This window comes from Hordeum vulgare, chromosome 7H (assembly GCF_904849725.1).
Source record: "Hordeum vulgare subsp. vulgare chromosome 7H, MorexV3_pseudomolecules_assembly, whole genome shotgun sequence".
NCBI lineage: Eukaryota > Viridiplantae > Streptophyta > Magnoliopsida > Poales > Poaceae > Hordeum > Hordeum vulgare.
The window spans coordinates 619,356,142-619,375,305 of NC_058524.1; the positions used below are offsets into that span (position 1 = coordinate 619,356,142).

The window sequence follows — 19,164 nt, forward strand, 5'->3', positions numbered from 1 at the left end:
TACTATGTGTCGCTGTTGCATTTTATTGTATTTAACTTTTTTTATTTTGCAGCTTCCTTGCAACTTCTTATGTGCTGAAATGTTGGTTACATCTTCACATGGCGTTGCAATGCATGCTTAGTTTGTAAGTCGAAATCCTGCCTGAGTTCCCTTACTAACTAAACACAGGCAGAGGCAGGAGCAGGGCACGGGGGTCAGCAACGAGTGGCCAGAAGGGGTCTGCTCAGCACCACGTTATCCATGGACAGGAGGTCCGCTGGCACCTTGGGCTCTTACAAGATCTCCAGCCCCCCCCCCCCCCCCCCCCCCCAAGGTCGCCCCCACCCCACACGTTGTTTTTTCTTAAATTGAATTCGGACCAAATTCAAAGAAATTGACTCGATTTTAGATGAAATTTAGACAATTTCATTTAAATTTGTACAAATTTTAAAAAGTACATAAGAACATAGAAAAACTATGCCGTGTTGTCGTCATCCTGCCGTTGTTAGCCTAGTTCATGTTGAGGAGCTGGTACAAGGCAGTGTAGTCGTCACCGTCACCATCATTGTTGTCACCGTCCTTGTTGCAACCTTGCCCTGGATCGCCGCTGCGGACGAGGACGGTCTACGCCGGCGTCTCCTTGTAGCTGTCATCGAGGACGATGACGCCGCCCTCTTCACGACCACAGCGCCGCACCGCTGGCACTCCATCTCCTCCCAAACGTAGTCGTTGCGTGACCACTTCAGGCCGGTGTCCAGGTCGGCGTGGTCTTGCTTGACGACCATCGACGGCATCACCGGCTCATTCGCCTCGGCAGCCACGAGCTCCCGCTTCGGCCAGCAGCGGCTCATTGCCGCCCTCGATATGCTCAAGGACGGCGTGGAGCGTGCGTCCGAGGACGCCCCACCACTGACGGCGGCCGTCGGAGTTGTGGCACCCGTTGGCGCTGGAAATCCGTAGGTGAAGGCGAGTTGTCAAAGAGAAGAAATAACAGAAATAAACTAGTGGCGACAGTGCGTTCGTGCGTGTCTTTGTAGCAATCTTGTTTTTTCTCTTTGCTTTCGTTTTTGCTCAGACATTGTGATTGCTCGCTGGCATAGGGAGCCATTAGTTAGCGAGCGCTCCTTCGGGAGCCTCCCAGCGAGCCGTGTGCTGCCACTTGGTGCATTCTCAGCCTTCGCTAGTGTCGCGATTCCTTCGGATTTCTTTTTTATTTTTCCGCACGCGTTTTTGGCTTTTTAGATTATTTTTTTTCTGATTTTTTGGTGTTTCAGTTTTTCACGGTCTTTCTTAGCTTTCCGATGAAAAAATAATTCAAAAATTTGTTATTTCGTGAAAAAACGTGTTTTCTATTTTTTTTTCTGTGAGAGACACGGTTTTGCGTGGATGTGTCTCTTGAAAACGAAAAAAAGTGTTTTCTATTTTTGTTTTGTTTTTGCAAGAGACACGGTTTTACTTCCGCGAGAGGCACGACTATGCCTTTCGGAAAGGAAAAAAAATGTGTTTTCTGTTTTTTCCGTGAGAGGCACGGTTTTGTCTTTGTGAGAGGCACACCCGTGCCTCTTGAAAAGAAAAAAACACATTTTTTCGCGAGATGCACAATTTTGCTTCCGTGAGAGGCATGGTTTTACCTTCGTGAGAGGTACAACCGTGCCTCTCAGAAAGGGAAAACGCGAAAAATGTGTTTTCTGTTTTTTTACCGCGAGAGGCACGTTTTTTTATCTGGTTTTTTTCATGAAAAAATAAGTTTGTCAAAACCTATCAACATGGGATCTAGTTTTGAAGATCTCGATGCGAGAAATCCAACGGTGAAAACGGTTCGAAATTTGAACGCTCGATTTAGAAGATAAAATATTTTAAAAATAAGAATCTACGAAAAAGAGAAAACTCCCAGGTTACGACAAGTGCCACGCATGCCATGCCCCACTTGTCGTAACCTAAGGAGGTGGGAATGATCTTTGAAAAAAATACTCCTCAATTAATAATTTTGGCTGGCATAAGATTAGTAAGTTGATAGAACAATCAGCCACCCATTTAGCACTCGGATCCAACAAAAACTATAATATAAGTAGGTCCAAAGCCCATGGGTAATTGATAAAAAATGAACAGGACCGGCACAAGGCGTACGGACCTCCTACTGGACGCATTCTGCCTCCAGTAGCGATGGCTTTGCACAGTAGAGACGAAGCGATTGGGCCGGCCAGTCAACTGGCTCGTTTTTTTTTTCCGTTTTTTTAGTTATTTTCCATTTTCTTTTCTTTTTTTTCTCTTCTTCCTTATTTTCTTTTGTGTTTCTCTTTCTCTATTTTCTAAAAGCTTACATTTTTTATTTTTTGAAATTATGAAACTTAAAAAGCTTTTGTATTTACAAATAAACTTTATACATAGAAATCTTTTTGACTTTCTGAAGAATTTATAAGAACACACATAAATTTGAAAACAGGAGCATTTTAAAAACTTAGAACAATTCTTGTTAGAAAAGAACATTTTTTGAAATTTGTAAACATATTTTAAATCAGGAACATTTTTTCAACTTATGTACACCTTTTGAAACATGACTTTTTTTTATACTTACGAACTTTTTTTGAAAAGGAAAACATTTTTTCGAAAATGAAGAACTTTTTTACAAATTCGTGAACATTGTTTCGAATTTTGGAACATTTTTTAAAATCCGGAACTCATATATTATACAATCTTTAGATCTGTGTTATGTGGTAATGTTTCAAAAGTTTTCGAGTTACAAAAGTATGATAATTAATTCGTCCGTTACATATTGCTCTGTTTTTGACAGATTCTGTTTTGTTTTCTTAGTTTGCTTATTTTGGAGTTTTCTTAGATTATATTGAGTGGTATAAATTTCAAAAATGATAGAATACATTAGAAATTATTTGGGAATGATTATAAATCTTGTGTTGACAGTACATGAGTGAATGATTTATTTTATTATACTAACTCATCTCACGAATTCCGTCAAGTTTCTTGTGAGTGAAGTTTTTAAGTTTTGGGTGAGATGACGATATAAGGAGAATAAGGAGTAAAAAGAGCCTGATCTTAGGGATTTCCAAGGAACTCAATGGTAATATCTATGGATGACTCAAGCATCTAAGCTGGGGATGCACCAGATGGCATCCCTCTTTCATCTTCAATGTATCAACAATGTTACTTGGGGCTATATTTATATTCTTGACATAATATGTGTTTTTTATTGGAGTGTACTTTTGATTTGTTTGCTATTTTATACAATCTTTAGATCTGATTTGTTTTGTTTTGAAGAGAGTTTGTACCTATCTGTCTATTTACTTAACTACTCTTTGTTCTTCACTTATGTATTTTGGAGTAGTTTATTGTTTACTTTTATGCTTCACTTATATCTTTAATAGGAAATTTGTAAATGTATAGAATGTCAGGTGCTTCGTCTATTATATATATACGTTGAGAAGTAAACATGGATCCTCCGTTTAATCCGATAAAGTATGAGTGAGGCTAAGATAGTCCATATGTTTAATCAAGTAAGGCAGTTATATTATAATAACAATGAGCATTAGTTTATTAATTAGGTTGAATCCATCATGTTGTGGTGATAAGTATGTCCAATGAACGATAGATGATTGGCTTGACACATGTTTATACATGTTTGATAAATTTAAAATTCAGCCTTGCTGGTGTTCAAGTTCATATGTTATCATCATGATTATATTTTCTCAGTAATGTTATTGAATGCAGGATTGTGGTTTTTGTGCTTTGTAAAGTGGTTGCTCCCAGTATTTTGCTAGCCTATGCATGCAACCTTGAAGCAAGTTTATTCCACAAAGTGTCCACCATACCTTCCTACAGATGATATTTCACTACCACTGCAAGTAAATTTGCATGTGCCACCTCTAAATCTTCAAATAAATTTCTACGTTGTGTGCTTGTACACCTCATGGATTGGTGTGGGTAGTCAATATCTTGCATGCTAAATGCGTTTTACTCATAACAAGAGTTTATTCGCTTGTCAAATTTATGAGAGAGACTGGTAATATGGATGCCTAGTTTGAAAGAGAAGTAAATATATAGGACACTCCCCCGGAAAATTCAAAAGTTGGCACACACCTGTGGATTGGGCTTGCCATGGTTTGTGTTAGTATGGTGAAGGGGGAGTGTAGAATCATGGGATCCGCCATTGGTTTGTTTATCATGAAAGATATTGGAAACCTGTGTCTCTAAAGCGTCTAGAGGAAAGGTGCACCTGTCAAAATAAATTCATCTATGTTTTAAAACAAATGAGCCCTCGCATATGTTAATCCCTGCTTCCCTCTGCGTTGGGCATATTTATTTAATTATCATGTTGAGTCAATTCTATGTTTCTCTCTATTTTACACCACATATTGAGCATCGATATCACTCTTAGGTTTGCATGCATTCCTCCAATAGAAATTTGTCGAGCATTGTATAAGTATGATGGGTTATCCTCAATGCGGGTACCTAGTCGTCATCTTTAATTCATTGATTACTTTATGTTTGCAATATAATCTTGAAAAGTTGCAAGATACTTCATTAACACTTTATGATATGTTAAATCTAATGTAATGATGTTACCTATTATTATAATTATCATTGTCTATGTGATCAAAGGTTAACACTATTATAGCTTGGGGACAGAGATATGTCTCCAACGTATCTATAATTTATTAAGTATTGCTACTATATTTATATCAATTATATATGGTTTTGGTGGACTTTTATAATATTCTTATGAGCTAACATATTAATCTAGTGTCCGGTTGCCGTTTTCTACTTATTTTTGGTTTTACAGAAAATCAATACCTATAAAGGTCTAAACACGATGATTTTTTGATCTTTTTTAAAACAAAAGAGAACTCAGAAGCTTCGGGAGGCAATCAAAAGCCCCATGAGGTGTCCACAAGCCACACCAGCATGCCTAGGGGGGTAGGGCGCGTCCCCTGGTGGTTCCGTTTAATTTGATTCCAACGATGAAATTCCTATAAACAAACAAACCCTCACAAAGAAACATAGAACTTTTACTCTGCCGCCGCAAGCCACTGTTCCGAAGTGATATCACCTGAAGCCCTTTTCTGGTGCCGTGCCTGTTGGAATTATGCCCTAGAGGCAATAATAAATATAGTTATTATTATAATTCCTGTATCAAGATAATCGTTTATTATCCATGCTATAATTGTATTGAATGAAGACTCATTTACATGTGTGGATACATAGACAAAACACCTTCCCTAGCAAGCCTCTAGTTGGCTAGCCAGTTGATCAAAGATAGTCAGTGTCTTCTGATTATGAACAAGGTGTTGTTGCTTGATAACTGGATCACGTCATTAGGAGAATCACGTGATGGACTAGACCCAAACTAATAGATGTAGCATGTTGATCGTGCCATTTTGTTGCTACTGTTTTCTGCGTGTCAAGTATTTATTCCTATGACCATGAGATCATATAACTCACTGACACCGGAGGAATGCTTTGTGTGTATCAAACGTCGCAACGTAACTGGGTGACTATAAAGATGCTCTACAGGTATCTCCGAAGGTGTTAGTTGAGTTAGTATGGATCAAGACTGGGATTTGTCACTCCGTGTGAACGGAGAGGTATCTCGGGGCCCACTCGGTAATACAACATCACACACAAGCCTTGCAAGCAATGTGACTTAGTGTAAGTTGCGGGATCTTGTATTACGGAACGAGTAAAGAGACTTGCCGGTAAACGAGATTGAAATAGGTATGCGAATACTGACGATCGAATCTCGGGCAAGTAACATACCGAAGGACAAAGGGAATGACATACGGGATTATATGAATCCTTGGCACTAAGGTTCAAACGATAAGATCTTCGTAGAATATGTAGGATCCAATATGGGCATCCAGGTCCCGCTATTGGATATTGACCGAGGAGTCTCTCGGGTCATGTCTACATAGTTCTCGAACCCGCAGGGTCTGCACACTTAAGGTTCGACGTTGTTTTATGCGTATTTGAGTTATATGGTTGGTTACCGAATGTTGTTCGGAGTCCCGGATGAGATCACGGACGTCACGAGGGTTTCTGGAATAGTCCGGAAACGAAGATTGATATATAGGTTGACCTCATTTGATTACCGGAAGGTTTTCGGAGTTACCGGGAATGTACTCGGAATGACGAATGGGTTCCGGGAGTTCACCGGGGGGGGGGGGGGGGGCAACCCACCCCGGGGAAGCCCATAGGCCTTGAGGGTGGCACACGAGCCCTTAGTGGGCTGGTGGGACAGCCCAAAAGGGCTCTATGCGCCAAGAAGAGAAAATCAAGAGAAAAGAAAAAAAAGAGGAGGAGGTGGGAAGGAAAGGGGACTCCCTCCCACCAAACCAAGTCCAACTCGGTTTGGGGGGGAGTCCTCCCCCCTTGGACTCGGCCGACCCCCTTGGGGCTCCTTGAGCCCCAAGGCAAGGTCCCCTCCCTCCCACCTATATATACGGAGGTTTTAGGGCTGAGTTGAAACGACTTTTCCACGGCAGCCCGACCACATAGCTCCACGGTTTTTCCTCTAGATCGCGTTTCTGCGGAGCTCGGGCGGAGCCCTGCTGAGACAAGGTCATCACCAACCTCCGGAGCGCCGTCACGCTGCCGGAGAACTCTTCTACCTCTCCGTCTCTCTTGCTGGATCAAGAAGGCCGAGATCATCGTCGAGCTGTACGTGTGCTGAACGCGGAGGTGCCGTCCGTTCGGTACTAGATCGTGGGACTGATCGCGGGATTGTTCGCGGGGCGGATCGAGGGACGTGAGGACGTTCCACTACATCAACCGCGTTCACTAACGCTTCTGCTGTACGATCTACAAGGGTACGTAGATCACTCATCCCCGCTCGTAGATGGACATCACCATGATAGGTCTTCGTGCGCGTAGGAAAATTTTTGTTTCCCATGCGACGTTCCCCTACAGTGGCATCATGAGCTAGGTTCATGCGTAGATGTCTTCTCGAGTAGAACACAAAAGTTTTTGTGGGCGGTGATGTGCTTTTTGCTGCCCTCCTTAGTCTTTTCTTGATTCCGCGGTATTGTTGGATTGAAGCGGCTTGGACCGACATTACTCGTACGCTTACGAGAGACTGATTTCATTGTTACGAGTAACTCTGTTGCTCAAAGATGACTGGCAAGTGTCGGTTTCTCCAACTTTAGTTGAATCGGATTTGACCGAGGAGGTCCTTGGATGAGGTTAAATAGCAACTCATATATCTCCGTTGTGGTGTTTGCGTAAGTAAGATGCGATCCTACTAGATACCCATGGTCACCACGTAAAACATGCAACAACAAAATTAGAGGACGTCTAACTTGTTTTTGCAGGGTATGCTTGTGATGTGATATGGCCAATGATGTGATGTGATATATTGGATGTATGAGATGATCATGTTGTAATAGAAATATCGACTTGCACGTCGATGGTACGGCAACCGGCAGGAGCCATAGGGTTGTCTTTATACTAACGTGTGTGCTTGCAGATGCGTTTACTATTTTGCTAGGATGTAGCTTTAGTAGTAATAGCATGAGTAGCACGACAACCCCGATGGCAACACGTTGATGGAGATCATGGTGTGGCGCCGGTGACAAGAAGATCGTGCCGGTGCTTTGGTGATGGAGATCAAGAGGCACGTGATGATGGCCATATCATATCACTTATGAATTGCATGTGATGTTAATCCTTTTATGCACCTTATTTTGCTTAGAACGACGGTAGCATTATGAGGTGATCTCTCACTAAAATTTCAAGACGAAATTGTGTTCTCCCCGACTGTGCACCGTTGCTACAGTTCGTCGTTTTGAGACACCACGTGATGATCGGGTGTGATAGACTCAACGTTCACATACAACGAGTGCAAAACAGTTGCGCACGCGGAACACTCGGGTTAAGCTTGACGAGCCTAGCATGTGCAGACATGGCCTCGGAACACATGAGACCGAAAGGTCGATCATGAATCATATAGATGATATGATTAGCATAGGGATGCTTACCACTGAAACTATACTCAACTCACGTGATGATCGGACTTGAGCTAGTGTAAGTGGATCATGAACCACTCAAATTACTAGAGAGATGTATTTTTTGAGTGGGAGTTTAGCGAATAATTTGATTAAGTTAAACTCTAATTATCTTGAACATAGTCTAAGTCCACTTTGAATATATTTGTGTTGTAGATCATGGCTCCCGCGACAGTCATCCTGATTTTTAATACGTTCCTAGAGAAAGCTAAGTTGAAAGATGATGGAAGCAACTTTGTAGACTGGGCTCGTAATCTTAAGCTAATCTTACAAGCTGGGAAGAAGGATTATGTCCTTAATGCTGCGTTAGGAGATGAACCACCCGCTACGGCTGATCAGGATGTTAAGAACGCTTGGTTAGCACGTAAGGAGGACTACTCAATAGTTCAATGTGCAGTCTTGTATGGCTTAGAACCGGGACTTCAACGTCGCTTTGAGCGTCATGGAGCATTTGAGATGTTCCAGGAGTTGGAGTTTATCTTTCAGAAGAACGCCCGGATCGAGAGGTATGAGACCTCCGATAAATTCTATGCTTGCAAGATGGAGGAAAACTCATCTGTCAGTGAACATGTGCTCAAAATGTCTGGGTACTCAAACCGTCTAGCTGAGCTGGGGATTGAACTCCCGCAAGAAGCTATCACTGACAGAATCCTTCAATCACTGCCGCCAAGCTATAAAGGCTTTGTGTTGAACTACAACATGCAAGGGATGAACAAGTCTCCCGGCGAGTTGTTTGCGATGTTGAAAGTCGCAGAGTCTGAACTCCGTAAAGAGCATCAAGTGTTGATGGTGAATAAGACCACTAGTTTCAAGAGAAACGGCAAAGGCAAGAAGGGCAATTCGAAGAAGAGCGGCAAGTCTGTTGCCAATCCGACGAAGAAACCCAAAGCTGGACCTAAGCCGGAAACGGAGTGTTACTATTACAAGGGTATGGGTCACTGGAAGCGCAATTGCCCCAAGTATCTGGCAGATAAGAAGGCGGGCAAAGAAAAATCAGGTATATTTGATATACATGTTATTGATGTGTACTTAACCGGCTCTCGTAGTAGTGCCTGGGTATTCGATACCGGTTCTGTTGCTCATATTTGCAACTCGAAACAGGAACTGCGGAATAGGCGAAGGCTGGCCAAAGATGAAGTGACGATGCGCGTAGGAAATGGTTCCAAGGTTGATGCAATCGCCGTCGGCACAGTGTCACTTCAGTTACCGTCAGGATTAGTAATGAACTTAAATCATTGTTATTTAGTGCCTGCGTTGAGCATGAACATTATATCTGGATCTTGTTTATTGCGAGACGGTTACTCTTTTAAGTCAGAGAATAATGGTTGTTCTATTTCTATGAGTAACATCTTTTATGGTCATGCACCGAATGTGAGAGGATTGTTCATATTGAATCTTGATAGCAATACGCATATACATAACAATGAGACCAAAAGAGTTAGAGTTAACAATGATAGCGCCATATTTTTGTGGCACTGCCGCCTGGGTCATATTGGTGTAAAGCGCATGAAGAAACTCCATGCTGATGGACTTTTGGAGTCACTTGACTTTGATTCACTTGACACGTGCGAACCATGCCTCATGGGCAAGATGACTAAGACTCCGTTCTCAGGAACAATGGAGCGTGCAAGTGACTTGTTGGAAATCATACATACCGATGTGTGTGGTCCGATGAGCGTGGAGGCACGCGGCGGATATCGTTACTTTCTCACCTTCACTGACGATTTAAGTAGATATGGTTATGTCTACTTGATGAAGCACAAGTCTGAAACATTTGAAAAGTTCAAGCAATTTCAGAGTGAAGTGGAAAATCATCGTAACAAGAAGATCAAGTTCCTGCGGTCTGATCGTGGGGGTGAATATCTGAGTTTCGAGTTTGGTGCTCACTTAAGACAATGTGGAATTGTTTCACAGTTAACACCGCCTGGAACACCACAGCGTAATGGTGTGTCCGAATGTCGTAATCGTACTCTATTAGAGATGGTGCGATCTATGATGTCTCTTACTGATTTGCCGTTATCATTTTGGGGCTATGCATTAGAAACAGCTGCATTCACTTTAAATAGGGCACCATCAAAATCCGTTGAGACGACACCATACGAACTGTGGTATGGCAAAAGGCCAAAGTTGTCGTTTCTTAAAGTTTGGGGATGTGATGCTTATGTCAAAAAGCTTCAGCCTGAAAAGCTGGAACCCAAAGCGGAAAGGTGCGTCTTCATGGGTTACCCAAAAGAGACAGTTGGATACACCTTCTATCTCAAATCCGAGGGCAAAGTGTTTGTTGGTAAAAACGGAGCTTTTCTCGAGGAGTTTCTCTCGAGAGAATTGAGTGGGAGGAAGATAGAACTTGACGAGGTTGTCGAACCTCTCATCCCTCTGGATGGTGGCGCAGGGCAAGGGGAAACCTCTGTCATTGCGACGCCGGTTGAGGAGGAAGTTAATGATGATGATCATGAAACTCGAGTTCAAGTTTCTGTCGAACCACGCAGGTCGACGAGACCACGTGCTGCTCCAGAGTGGTACCGTAATCCCGTCTTATCAATCATGTTGTTAGACAACAATGAACCTGCGAATTATGAAGAAGCAATGGTGGGCCCAGATTCCAACAAATGGCTGGAAGCCATGAAGTCCGAGATAGGATCCATGTATGAGAACAAAGTATGGACTTTGGAGGTACTGCTTGAGGGCCTCAAGGCCATTCAGAACAAATGGATCTTTAAGAGGAAGACGGACGCTGACGGTAATGTGACCGTTTATAAAGCTCGACTTGTGGCAAAGGGTTTTTCACAAGTTCAAGGAGTTGACTACGATGAGACTTTCTCACCCGTAGCGATGCTTAAGTCCGTCAGAATCATGTTAGCAATAGCTACATTTTTCGATTATGAAATCTGGCAGATGGATGTCAAAACGGCGTTCCTTAACGGTTTCCGTAAGGAAGAATTGTATATGATACAACCCGAAGGTTTTGTCGATCCTAAAAATGCTAACAAGGTGTGCAAGCTCCAGCGATCCATTTATGGACTGGTGCAAGCATCTCGGAGTTGGAACAAACGCTTTGATGAGATGATCAAAGCATTTGGGTTTATACAAGTGGTTGGAGAATCTTGTATTTACAAGAAAGTGAGTGGGAGCTCTGTGGCGTTTCTAATATTATATGTGGATGACATATTACTGATTGGAAACAACGTAGAGTTTTTAGAGAGCATAAAGAATTACTTGAATAAAATTTTCTCTATGAAGGACCTAGGAGAAGCTGCTTACATTCTAGGCATTAAGATCTATAGGGATAGATCAAAACGCCTGATAGGACTTTCACAAAGCACATACCTTGATAAAGTTTTGAAGAGGTTCAAAATGGAACAGTCCAAGAAAGGGTTCTTGCCAGTTTTACAAGGTACGAGATTGAGTAAGACTCAGTGCCCAGCAACTGATGAAGATAGAGAGCATATGCGCTCCGTCCCCTATGCTTCAGCCATAGGTTCTATCATGTATGCGATGCTGTGCACTAGACCGGATGTTAGCCTGGCCATAAGTATGGAAGGTAGGTTCCAGAGTAATCCAGGAGTGGATCACTGGACAGCGGTCAAGAATATCCTGAAGTACCTGAAAAGGACTAAGGAGATGTTTCTTGTGTATGGAGGTGACGAAGAGCTCGCCGTAAAAGGTTACGTCGATGCAAGCTTTGACACAGATCCGGACGACTCTAAGTCGCAAACCGGATACGTATTTATTCTTAATGGGGGTGCAGTAAGCTGGTGCAGTTCCAAGCAAAGCGTCGTAGCAGATTCTACATGTGAAGTGGAGTACATGGCTGCCTCGGAGGCGGCTAAGGAGGGTGTCTGGATGAAGCAGTTCATGACGGATCTTGGAGTGGTGCCAAGCGCACCGAATCCAATAACCTTGTTCTGTGACAACACTGGTGCCATTGCTTTAGCAAAGGAACCACGGTTTCACAAGAAGACCAGACACATCAAACGACGCTTCAACCTCATCCGCGACTACGTCGAGGGAGAGGACGTGAATATATGCAAAGTGCACACGGATCTGAATGTAGCGGACCCGCTGACTAAACCTCTTCCACGGCCAAAACATGATCAACACCAGAACTGTATGGGTGTTAGCTTTATTACAATGTAATTCACATGGTGATGTGAGGGCTAGATTATTGACTCTAGTGCAAGTGGGAGACTGTTGGAATTATGCTCTAGAGGCAATAATAAATATAGTTATTATTATAATTCCTGTATCAAGATAATCGTTTATTATCCATGCTATAATTGTATTGAATGAAGACTCATTTACATGTGTGGATACATAGACAAAACACCTTCCCTAGCAAGCCTCTAGTTGGCTAGCCAGTTGATCAAAGATAGTCAGTGTCTTCTGATTATGAACAAGGTGTTGTTGCTTGATAACTGGATCACGTCATTAGGAGAATCACGTGATGGACTAGACCCAAACTAATAGACGTAGCATGTTGATCGTGTCATTTTGTTGCTACTGTTTTCTGCGTGTCAAGTATTTATTCCTATGACCATGAGATCATATAACTCACTGACACCGGAGGAATGCTTTGTGTGTATCAAACGTCGCAACATAACTGGGTGACTATAAAGATGCTCTACAGGTATCTCCGAAGGTGTTAGTTGAGTTAGTATGGATCAAGACTGGGATTTGTCACTCCGTGTGAACGGAGAGGTATCTCGGGGCCCACTCGGTAATACAACATCACACACAAGCCTTGCAAGCAATGTGACTTAGTGTAAGTTGCGGGATCTTGTATTACGGAACGAGTAAAGAGACTTGCCGATAAACGAGATTGAAATAGGTATGCGGATACTGACGATCGAATCTCGGGCAAGTAACATACCGAAGGACAAAGGGAATGACATACGGGATTATATGAATCCTTGGCACTGAGGTTCAAACGATAAGATCTTCGTAGAATATGTAGGATCCAATATGGGCATCCAGGTCCCGCTATTGGATATTGACCGAGGAGTCTCTCGGGTCATGTCTACATAGTTCTCGAACCCGCAGGGTCTGCACACTTAAGGTTCGACGTTGTTTTATGCGTATTTGAGTTATATGGTTGGTTACCGAATGTTGTTTGGAGTCCCGGATGAGATCACGAACGTCACGAGGGTTTCCGGAATAGTCCGGAAACGAAGATTGATATATAGGATGACCTCATTTGATTACCGGAAGGTTTTCGGAGTTACCGGGAATGTACTGGGAATGACGAATGGGTTCCGGGAGTTCACCGGGGGGGGGGGGGGGGCAACCCACCCCGGGGAAGCCCATAGGCCTTGAGGGTGGCACACGAGCCCTTAGTGGGCTGGTGGGACAGCCCAAAAGGGCTCTATGCGCCAAGAAGAGAAAATCAAGAGAAAAGAAAAAAAGAGAGGAGGAGGTGGGAAGGAAAGGGGACTCCCTCCCACCAAACCAAGTCCAACTCGGTTTGGGGGGGGAGTCCTCCCCCCTTGGACTCGGCCGACCCCCTTGGGGCTCCTTGAGCCCCAAGGCAAGGTCCCCTCCCTCCCACCTATATATACGGAGGTTTTAGGGCTGATTTGAAACGACTTTTCCACGGCAGCCCGACCACATACCTCCACGGTTTTTCCTCTAGATCGCGTTTCTGCGGAGCTCGGGCGGAGCCCTGTTGAGACAAGGTCATCACCAACCTCCGGAGCGCCGTCACGCTGCCGGAGAACTCTTTTACCTCTCCGTCTCTCTTGCTGGATCAAGAAGGCCGAGATCATCGTCGAGCTGTACGTGTGCTGAACGCGGAGGTGCCGTCCGTTCGGTACTAGATCGTGGGACTGATCGCGGGATTGTTCGCGGGGCGGATCGAGGGACGTGAGGACGTTCCACTACATCAACCGCGTTCACTAACGCTTCTGCTGTACGATCTACAATGGTACGTAGATCACTCATCCCCTCTCGTAGATGGACATCACCATGATAGGTCTTCGTGCACGTAGGAAAATATTTGTTTCCCATGCGACGTTTCCCTACAGTGCCGGCGTGGAGGGATCACCTAGATCCTACAGAACTTTTACTCCACTGCCGCAACTCTCTCTCTCTCTCTCTCTCTCTCTCTCTCTCTCTCTCTCCCTCTCCTCATTTAGATTCGAGATCACTTGATGCATTTCTTGACTTGCGGATATCCGTGGTGACATTAGGGTATTCTAGGTGACATAAAGATTAACTGATACTTATCATATGTTGTTGTTGTTGTATGATCTTTATGAACCTTAGGCCTTGTTTTTAAGCATTGAGACACCGTTTTTGTTCGCTTTTGTTACTTTCAACCTTATTGTTTTTATTTGTTCAGATTATAAGAAGTTATTTCTGTCATCCATATTACACATCTATCATCACCTCTTCATCAAACTAGTGCACGTATACAATTAAAAAATGTGTTGGGTGTTTTGATGACACAAGATACTCTTTCTATTTGATTGCAGAATTGTTTGAGAGAGAATCATCTTCATCCTACACCTCCCATGAACTAATAAGCCACACGAGGGAAATTTGCTAATGTTTTACAGAACTATGCTTGGATGTCCAACAAAGTCTGTAAAAATAAATTTGCATAGTAGATTTTAGGCAGACATCTCATGCTCCCACTAGATATCCTTATTACATTGATGGCTTCTCGTATTTGCAACCATAAGCTTGTAGTATGTGAGAAAGAAACACACCCATTAATTATATCAATATACATACACAAACAAACTTATTGTTTAATACTTAAAAAAATACAAATTAAAGACGATAGGAATTACAAGCTTGTCGCTGAAGCTGTTACATGATAATATCCTTGCAAACATAAGGAACCCCCTTTATTTTTCTTTATCGGAGCACACCATCCATACATAAACAAAGCACACTGCAAGGGTACTTCAGAGTATCCCTTGTTAGATAAACTTTTGAGAAAGGCTTTACTTGTAGACCTCGATGACACCTCGTGCACCCATTTTCTTGATAATTTTGTAGTCGGTGAACCCTGCTTTCATGAAGAGGTCTCGCCAGTCATTTTCGCTACGTTGACGGCCCCTCGTGAACACAAGCATGAGCATGTCCATGAGAGTCTGGGCCTCAAACATGACAGGTCCTAATGATGGTTCGACCACGATATCAATGACAATCACCTTCCCTCCCTCCTCACGGGAAGGAATGGCATTCTTACACTGGGTTAGGATCTTCACACAATCGTCGTCACTCCAGTGGTGCAGCACAAGCTACGAAAAAACATATATAACCCTGTTAGCCTCGCAAAATCAATTGACTTGTCTGCAATAGTGAAATATGAATATTAAGGCACCGTTTCCATCAATATCCCATGTATCGCAGAAAAATTAAATACGTACCTTGAGCATCACGGCCTGAGCCTTTGGGACAGTGTGGAACAGGTCACCAGCGACATAGTTGACTACACAGTCGGATGGAGTTTTTTCTATGACCTTGGGGAGATCCAGCACGGTGCACTTGACGTGCGGGTGTGCCTTGGTGATGGCCCTCGCCGTCTTTCCATCACCACCACAGCAGTCTGTGAGAGACTCAAGCCCCTTGAAGAGGTCATGGCACTCACGCATGATGGTGCCGATACCCAGGTTGTCGTGGGCTTCCAGACCATCTGTGACCAGCGCGTCGAGCTCTGGGTCCAAGGCCGCGGTGCTCTCGTCGAAGAGCGACGCGCTATGCACGTCCTCGAACACCGATGGCACCGGCCCGGTGACGTCCTTCTTGAACCACTCGGCCATCCCCAGCGCGGCTTCCATGTAGTGCGGCGACGTCCCGGCGAGCACGAAGGACGTCTGGCTGTGGTGTTCTTCCGCATCGACACCATCCACCAGGACACGGGAGAGTGGGTTGAGGCGGAAGAGCTCCGCCCCGGAGTTGTTGGTGCCGCCGGCGGCGAAGACGCCTGAGGTGACCAGCGCGCGCATCAGGCGGCCGAGGAACGGCTGCTTGCTTGCCGGGATGGACAGCACGGCCGCCAGGTCGGGCAGCGAGGTGACCCCGCCGAGGTTGTGCATCGCCGTCGGGATGCCGAGCTTGACGGCGCAGCGGAGCCCCATGGACGTGAGGTAGTAGAGGGTGTGGCGCCACAGGTCGGCCTGAGCCTGCAGCAGCTCGGCATCAGTGGGAACCTCGATCGCCGGTACCTGGGCGGCCATTGCTCTTTCCGTCTCGATCACTGGCTGATATTTCTCTGCTCAGCTTGACCTAATCTGATGTTTTTCCCGTACTATCTTATGAGAACGAGAGCGGGGTTTAAATAGACCGTGCCACGGCTGAAATTGATAGTAGCATTAGTTTACTTGTTAACTGGCGTCACCATCGCGTGGAGCGCGAGGTGGTTTTTATTTGTCACTGTTCAGCTACTATGCGACCTGACTGCTTTGTCAGTCACCACAGCTTAGCTTCTACACTGTTGACATTATTAGCTGTATGTACTACCTAAATGTAATATTAATTAGCGTCACTCTCTCGTGGAACGCGAGGTGGATATATATATTTTTCAGATATAAAGGCGCGAGGTCATGGGGTAGTTATCTTCACTTCTACCACATTGATTGGTACCAAAATTATTAGCCATGCACATATTTGAATTTTAAATCAGCAAATCTGCATAGTCCTAATAATGTTTAGGGCCACTTTGATTCATAGCATTCTAAGAACACATAAATAGGAAAAGCACATAGTTGGAATTTCATGACGACTGGAAACACAAATTAATCCTTTGGAAAAATTCATATATGGAATTCAATCATACAAATCAAGTGGTCAATTTAGCAAAAATCCTAAGAGATTCTAATCCTCCATAATTTGTACGAAAATTCGTTGAATCAGAAAGGACCTTATTCGATTGACACACTTTTTGATGACAAGGAAACCATTCCTTTCTAGCCCCTAGTTAATACGACAAAATTTGAGGAAATATACGGGTACTCATATGCTTAGGTAGTTCTTGAATGTCTAAAATTGACTTGAACCAAAATCCCATTGGTACCCACTTGGATTCCTTTGAAATACAAACCGAACCAATGGCCAAGATAGAGAGGAGCCGCAACATAGGCTGACAAAACTCACTGTCGAAAAAGTTGTGCAGTTTCTTTCAAAGTTAATGTAATTAATAAGTCAATTTTAATTTAACTAGCACAACATTTGTAAGGGAATCTCTTAAATATTTTTTAATTCATTACACCCATGATACATTCAAAGAAACTAGATGGGGTTATCTTTGAAGTGGGTTTCAAGAAAGCATATGATAAAGTCAAATGAACATTTCTTCAACATGCCTTACGTATGAAAGGATTCAATGAAAGATGGAGATATCAGTTGATACTTTCATTCAGAAATACAGTGTGGGGATTAAAGTTAACGATGACATTGGCCATTTCTTTCAAACACACAAAGGATTAACATAGGGTGATTCCATGTCCCCAGTGTTGTTCAACATTGTAGCAGATATGTTGACAATACTCATTAATAGGGCCAAAGAAAAGGGTCAAGTGGGAGGCCTTATTCCGCATCTGGTAGAGGGGGGGGGGGTGTATCTATACTACAATATGCGGATGATACGATAATTTTCATGGAACACGATATGTCTAAAGCCAGGAATATGAAACTACTTTTATGTTTATTTGAACATCTTTCGGGGCTGAAAATTAATTTCAACAAAAGCGAACTTTTTTGCTTTGGGAAGGCAAAAGAGGAGCAAAATGCATACAAACAGCTATTTGGATGTGAAATGGGATCACTACTTTTTAGTTATCTGGGCATTCCTATTCATCATAGAAGACCAATGAATAAGGAATAGAAATGTATTGAAGATTGGTTCGAGAAAAAACTAAGTTGCTGGAAGGGCAAGCTTATGTCATATGGGGGAGGCTAGTACTAATAAATTCTGTACTAACAAGCCTGCCCATGTTCCTATTGTCTTTCTTTGAAGTACCAGTAGGGGTACGGAAAAGATTAGATTCTTACAGATATCATTTCTTCTGGCAAAGTGATGAGGGTAAGAAGAAATACAGGTTGACACGTTGGGATATTATATGTAGACCAAAAGATCAAGGAGGCTTGGGAATAGAAAATCTGGAAGTAAAGAACATATGCCTACTTAGCAAATGGCTATACATGATATCCACAGAGACCGAGGGGATGTGGATTCAAATATTAAGGAATAAGTACTTACATTCCAAGACTTTAGCGCATGTTACATCTAGACCAAACGACTCACCTTTCTGGAAAGGGTTAATGAAGATAAAGATGACTTTTTCTCAGAAGGTCAAATTTGTGGTTGGGGATGGTACCTCAACAAGATTTTGAGAAGATACTTGGCTTGGGGACACTCCTTTAACACTACAATATGCACTGCTTTATAATATTGCACAACGTAAGCATGACTATGTGTCCACGGTACTACAATCGGTACCTCTTAATATGCAGTTTAGGCGAACTTTGCTGGGAGCACGCTGAAATGAATGGTTACATCTGGTCAGCAGACTGATGCGCATACAGTTATCTGACCAGGCAGATAGTATTTGCTGGACTTTAGCTGCGAATGGTGTATTCTCAATAAAGTCCATGTACACGCATCTTATTAACACTGGAGCACTACCCAGATCATTGCATATTTGGAATATCAAAGTGCCTCTCAGGATTAAAAAATTTATATGGTTCATACACAAAGGGGTGGTATTAACCAAAGATAACTTGATAAAAAGAAGATGGAGAGGGAGACCTAATTGTTGTTATTGTGATAGCAATGAAATAATAAGACTCTTATTTCTAGACTGCAATCTTGCAAAACTACTATGGCGCACTGTTCATATAGCCTTTAATGTTTCCCCTCCTTCATGCATTCGTCCGTTATTTACAATGTGGCTCATTGGAGTGGACGTTAAAATATCAAAAATTATCAGAATTGGGGTTTGTGCTTTATTTTGGGCTATATGGAATACCAGGAATGATATGATTTTTAATGGCAAGAACTTCAACAACTTTTTGCAGATTATCTTCAGAGCGACGTCTTGGATCCGTACGTGGTCGTTACTATGCGGACTCCAGGGAGCTTATGGATATTGGATGCAACCGATGGGAGATGGTCGCACGGGCTATCTTTAATCGATTTGGATGGCGTGCTAATAATAGACTAGGT

At 43.2% G+C, this 19,164-nt stretch overlaps 1 protein-coding gene across 1 annotated transcript; it reads right to left on the reverse strand.

Annotated features, from left to right (window-relative positions):
- Positions 1-14,682: 14,682 nt before the first annotated feature.
- LOC123410906 (probable O-methyltransferase 2) lies at positions 14,683-16,263 on the reverse strand. The gene is made up of 2 exons (XM_045103832.1): positions 15,368-16,263; positions 14,683-15,238 (listed from the first exon to the last, which is right to left on the reverse strand). Exons 1-2 carry the CDS (start codon positions 16,175-16,177, stop codon positions 14,939-14,941), a joined length of 1,110 nt encoding a protein of 369 aa, XP_044959767.1. The 5' UTR covers positions 16,178-16,263; the 3' UTR covers positions 14,683-14,938.
- Positions 16,264-19,164: the final 2,901 nt, after the last annotated feature.

Bases quoted from the DNA above. Each gene is read 5' to 3' on its own strand.
- LOC123410906 (XM_045103832.1), bottom strand. From the start codon at position 16,177: ATGGCCGCCCAGGTACCGGCGATCGAGGTTCCCACTGATGCCGAGCTG. The intron at 15,239-15,367 runs GTACGTATTTAA...GTTTTTTCGTAG, and splicing joins CTCAGGCCGTGATGCTCAAG to CTTGTGCTGCACCACTGGAG.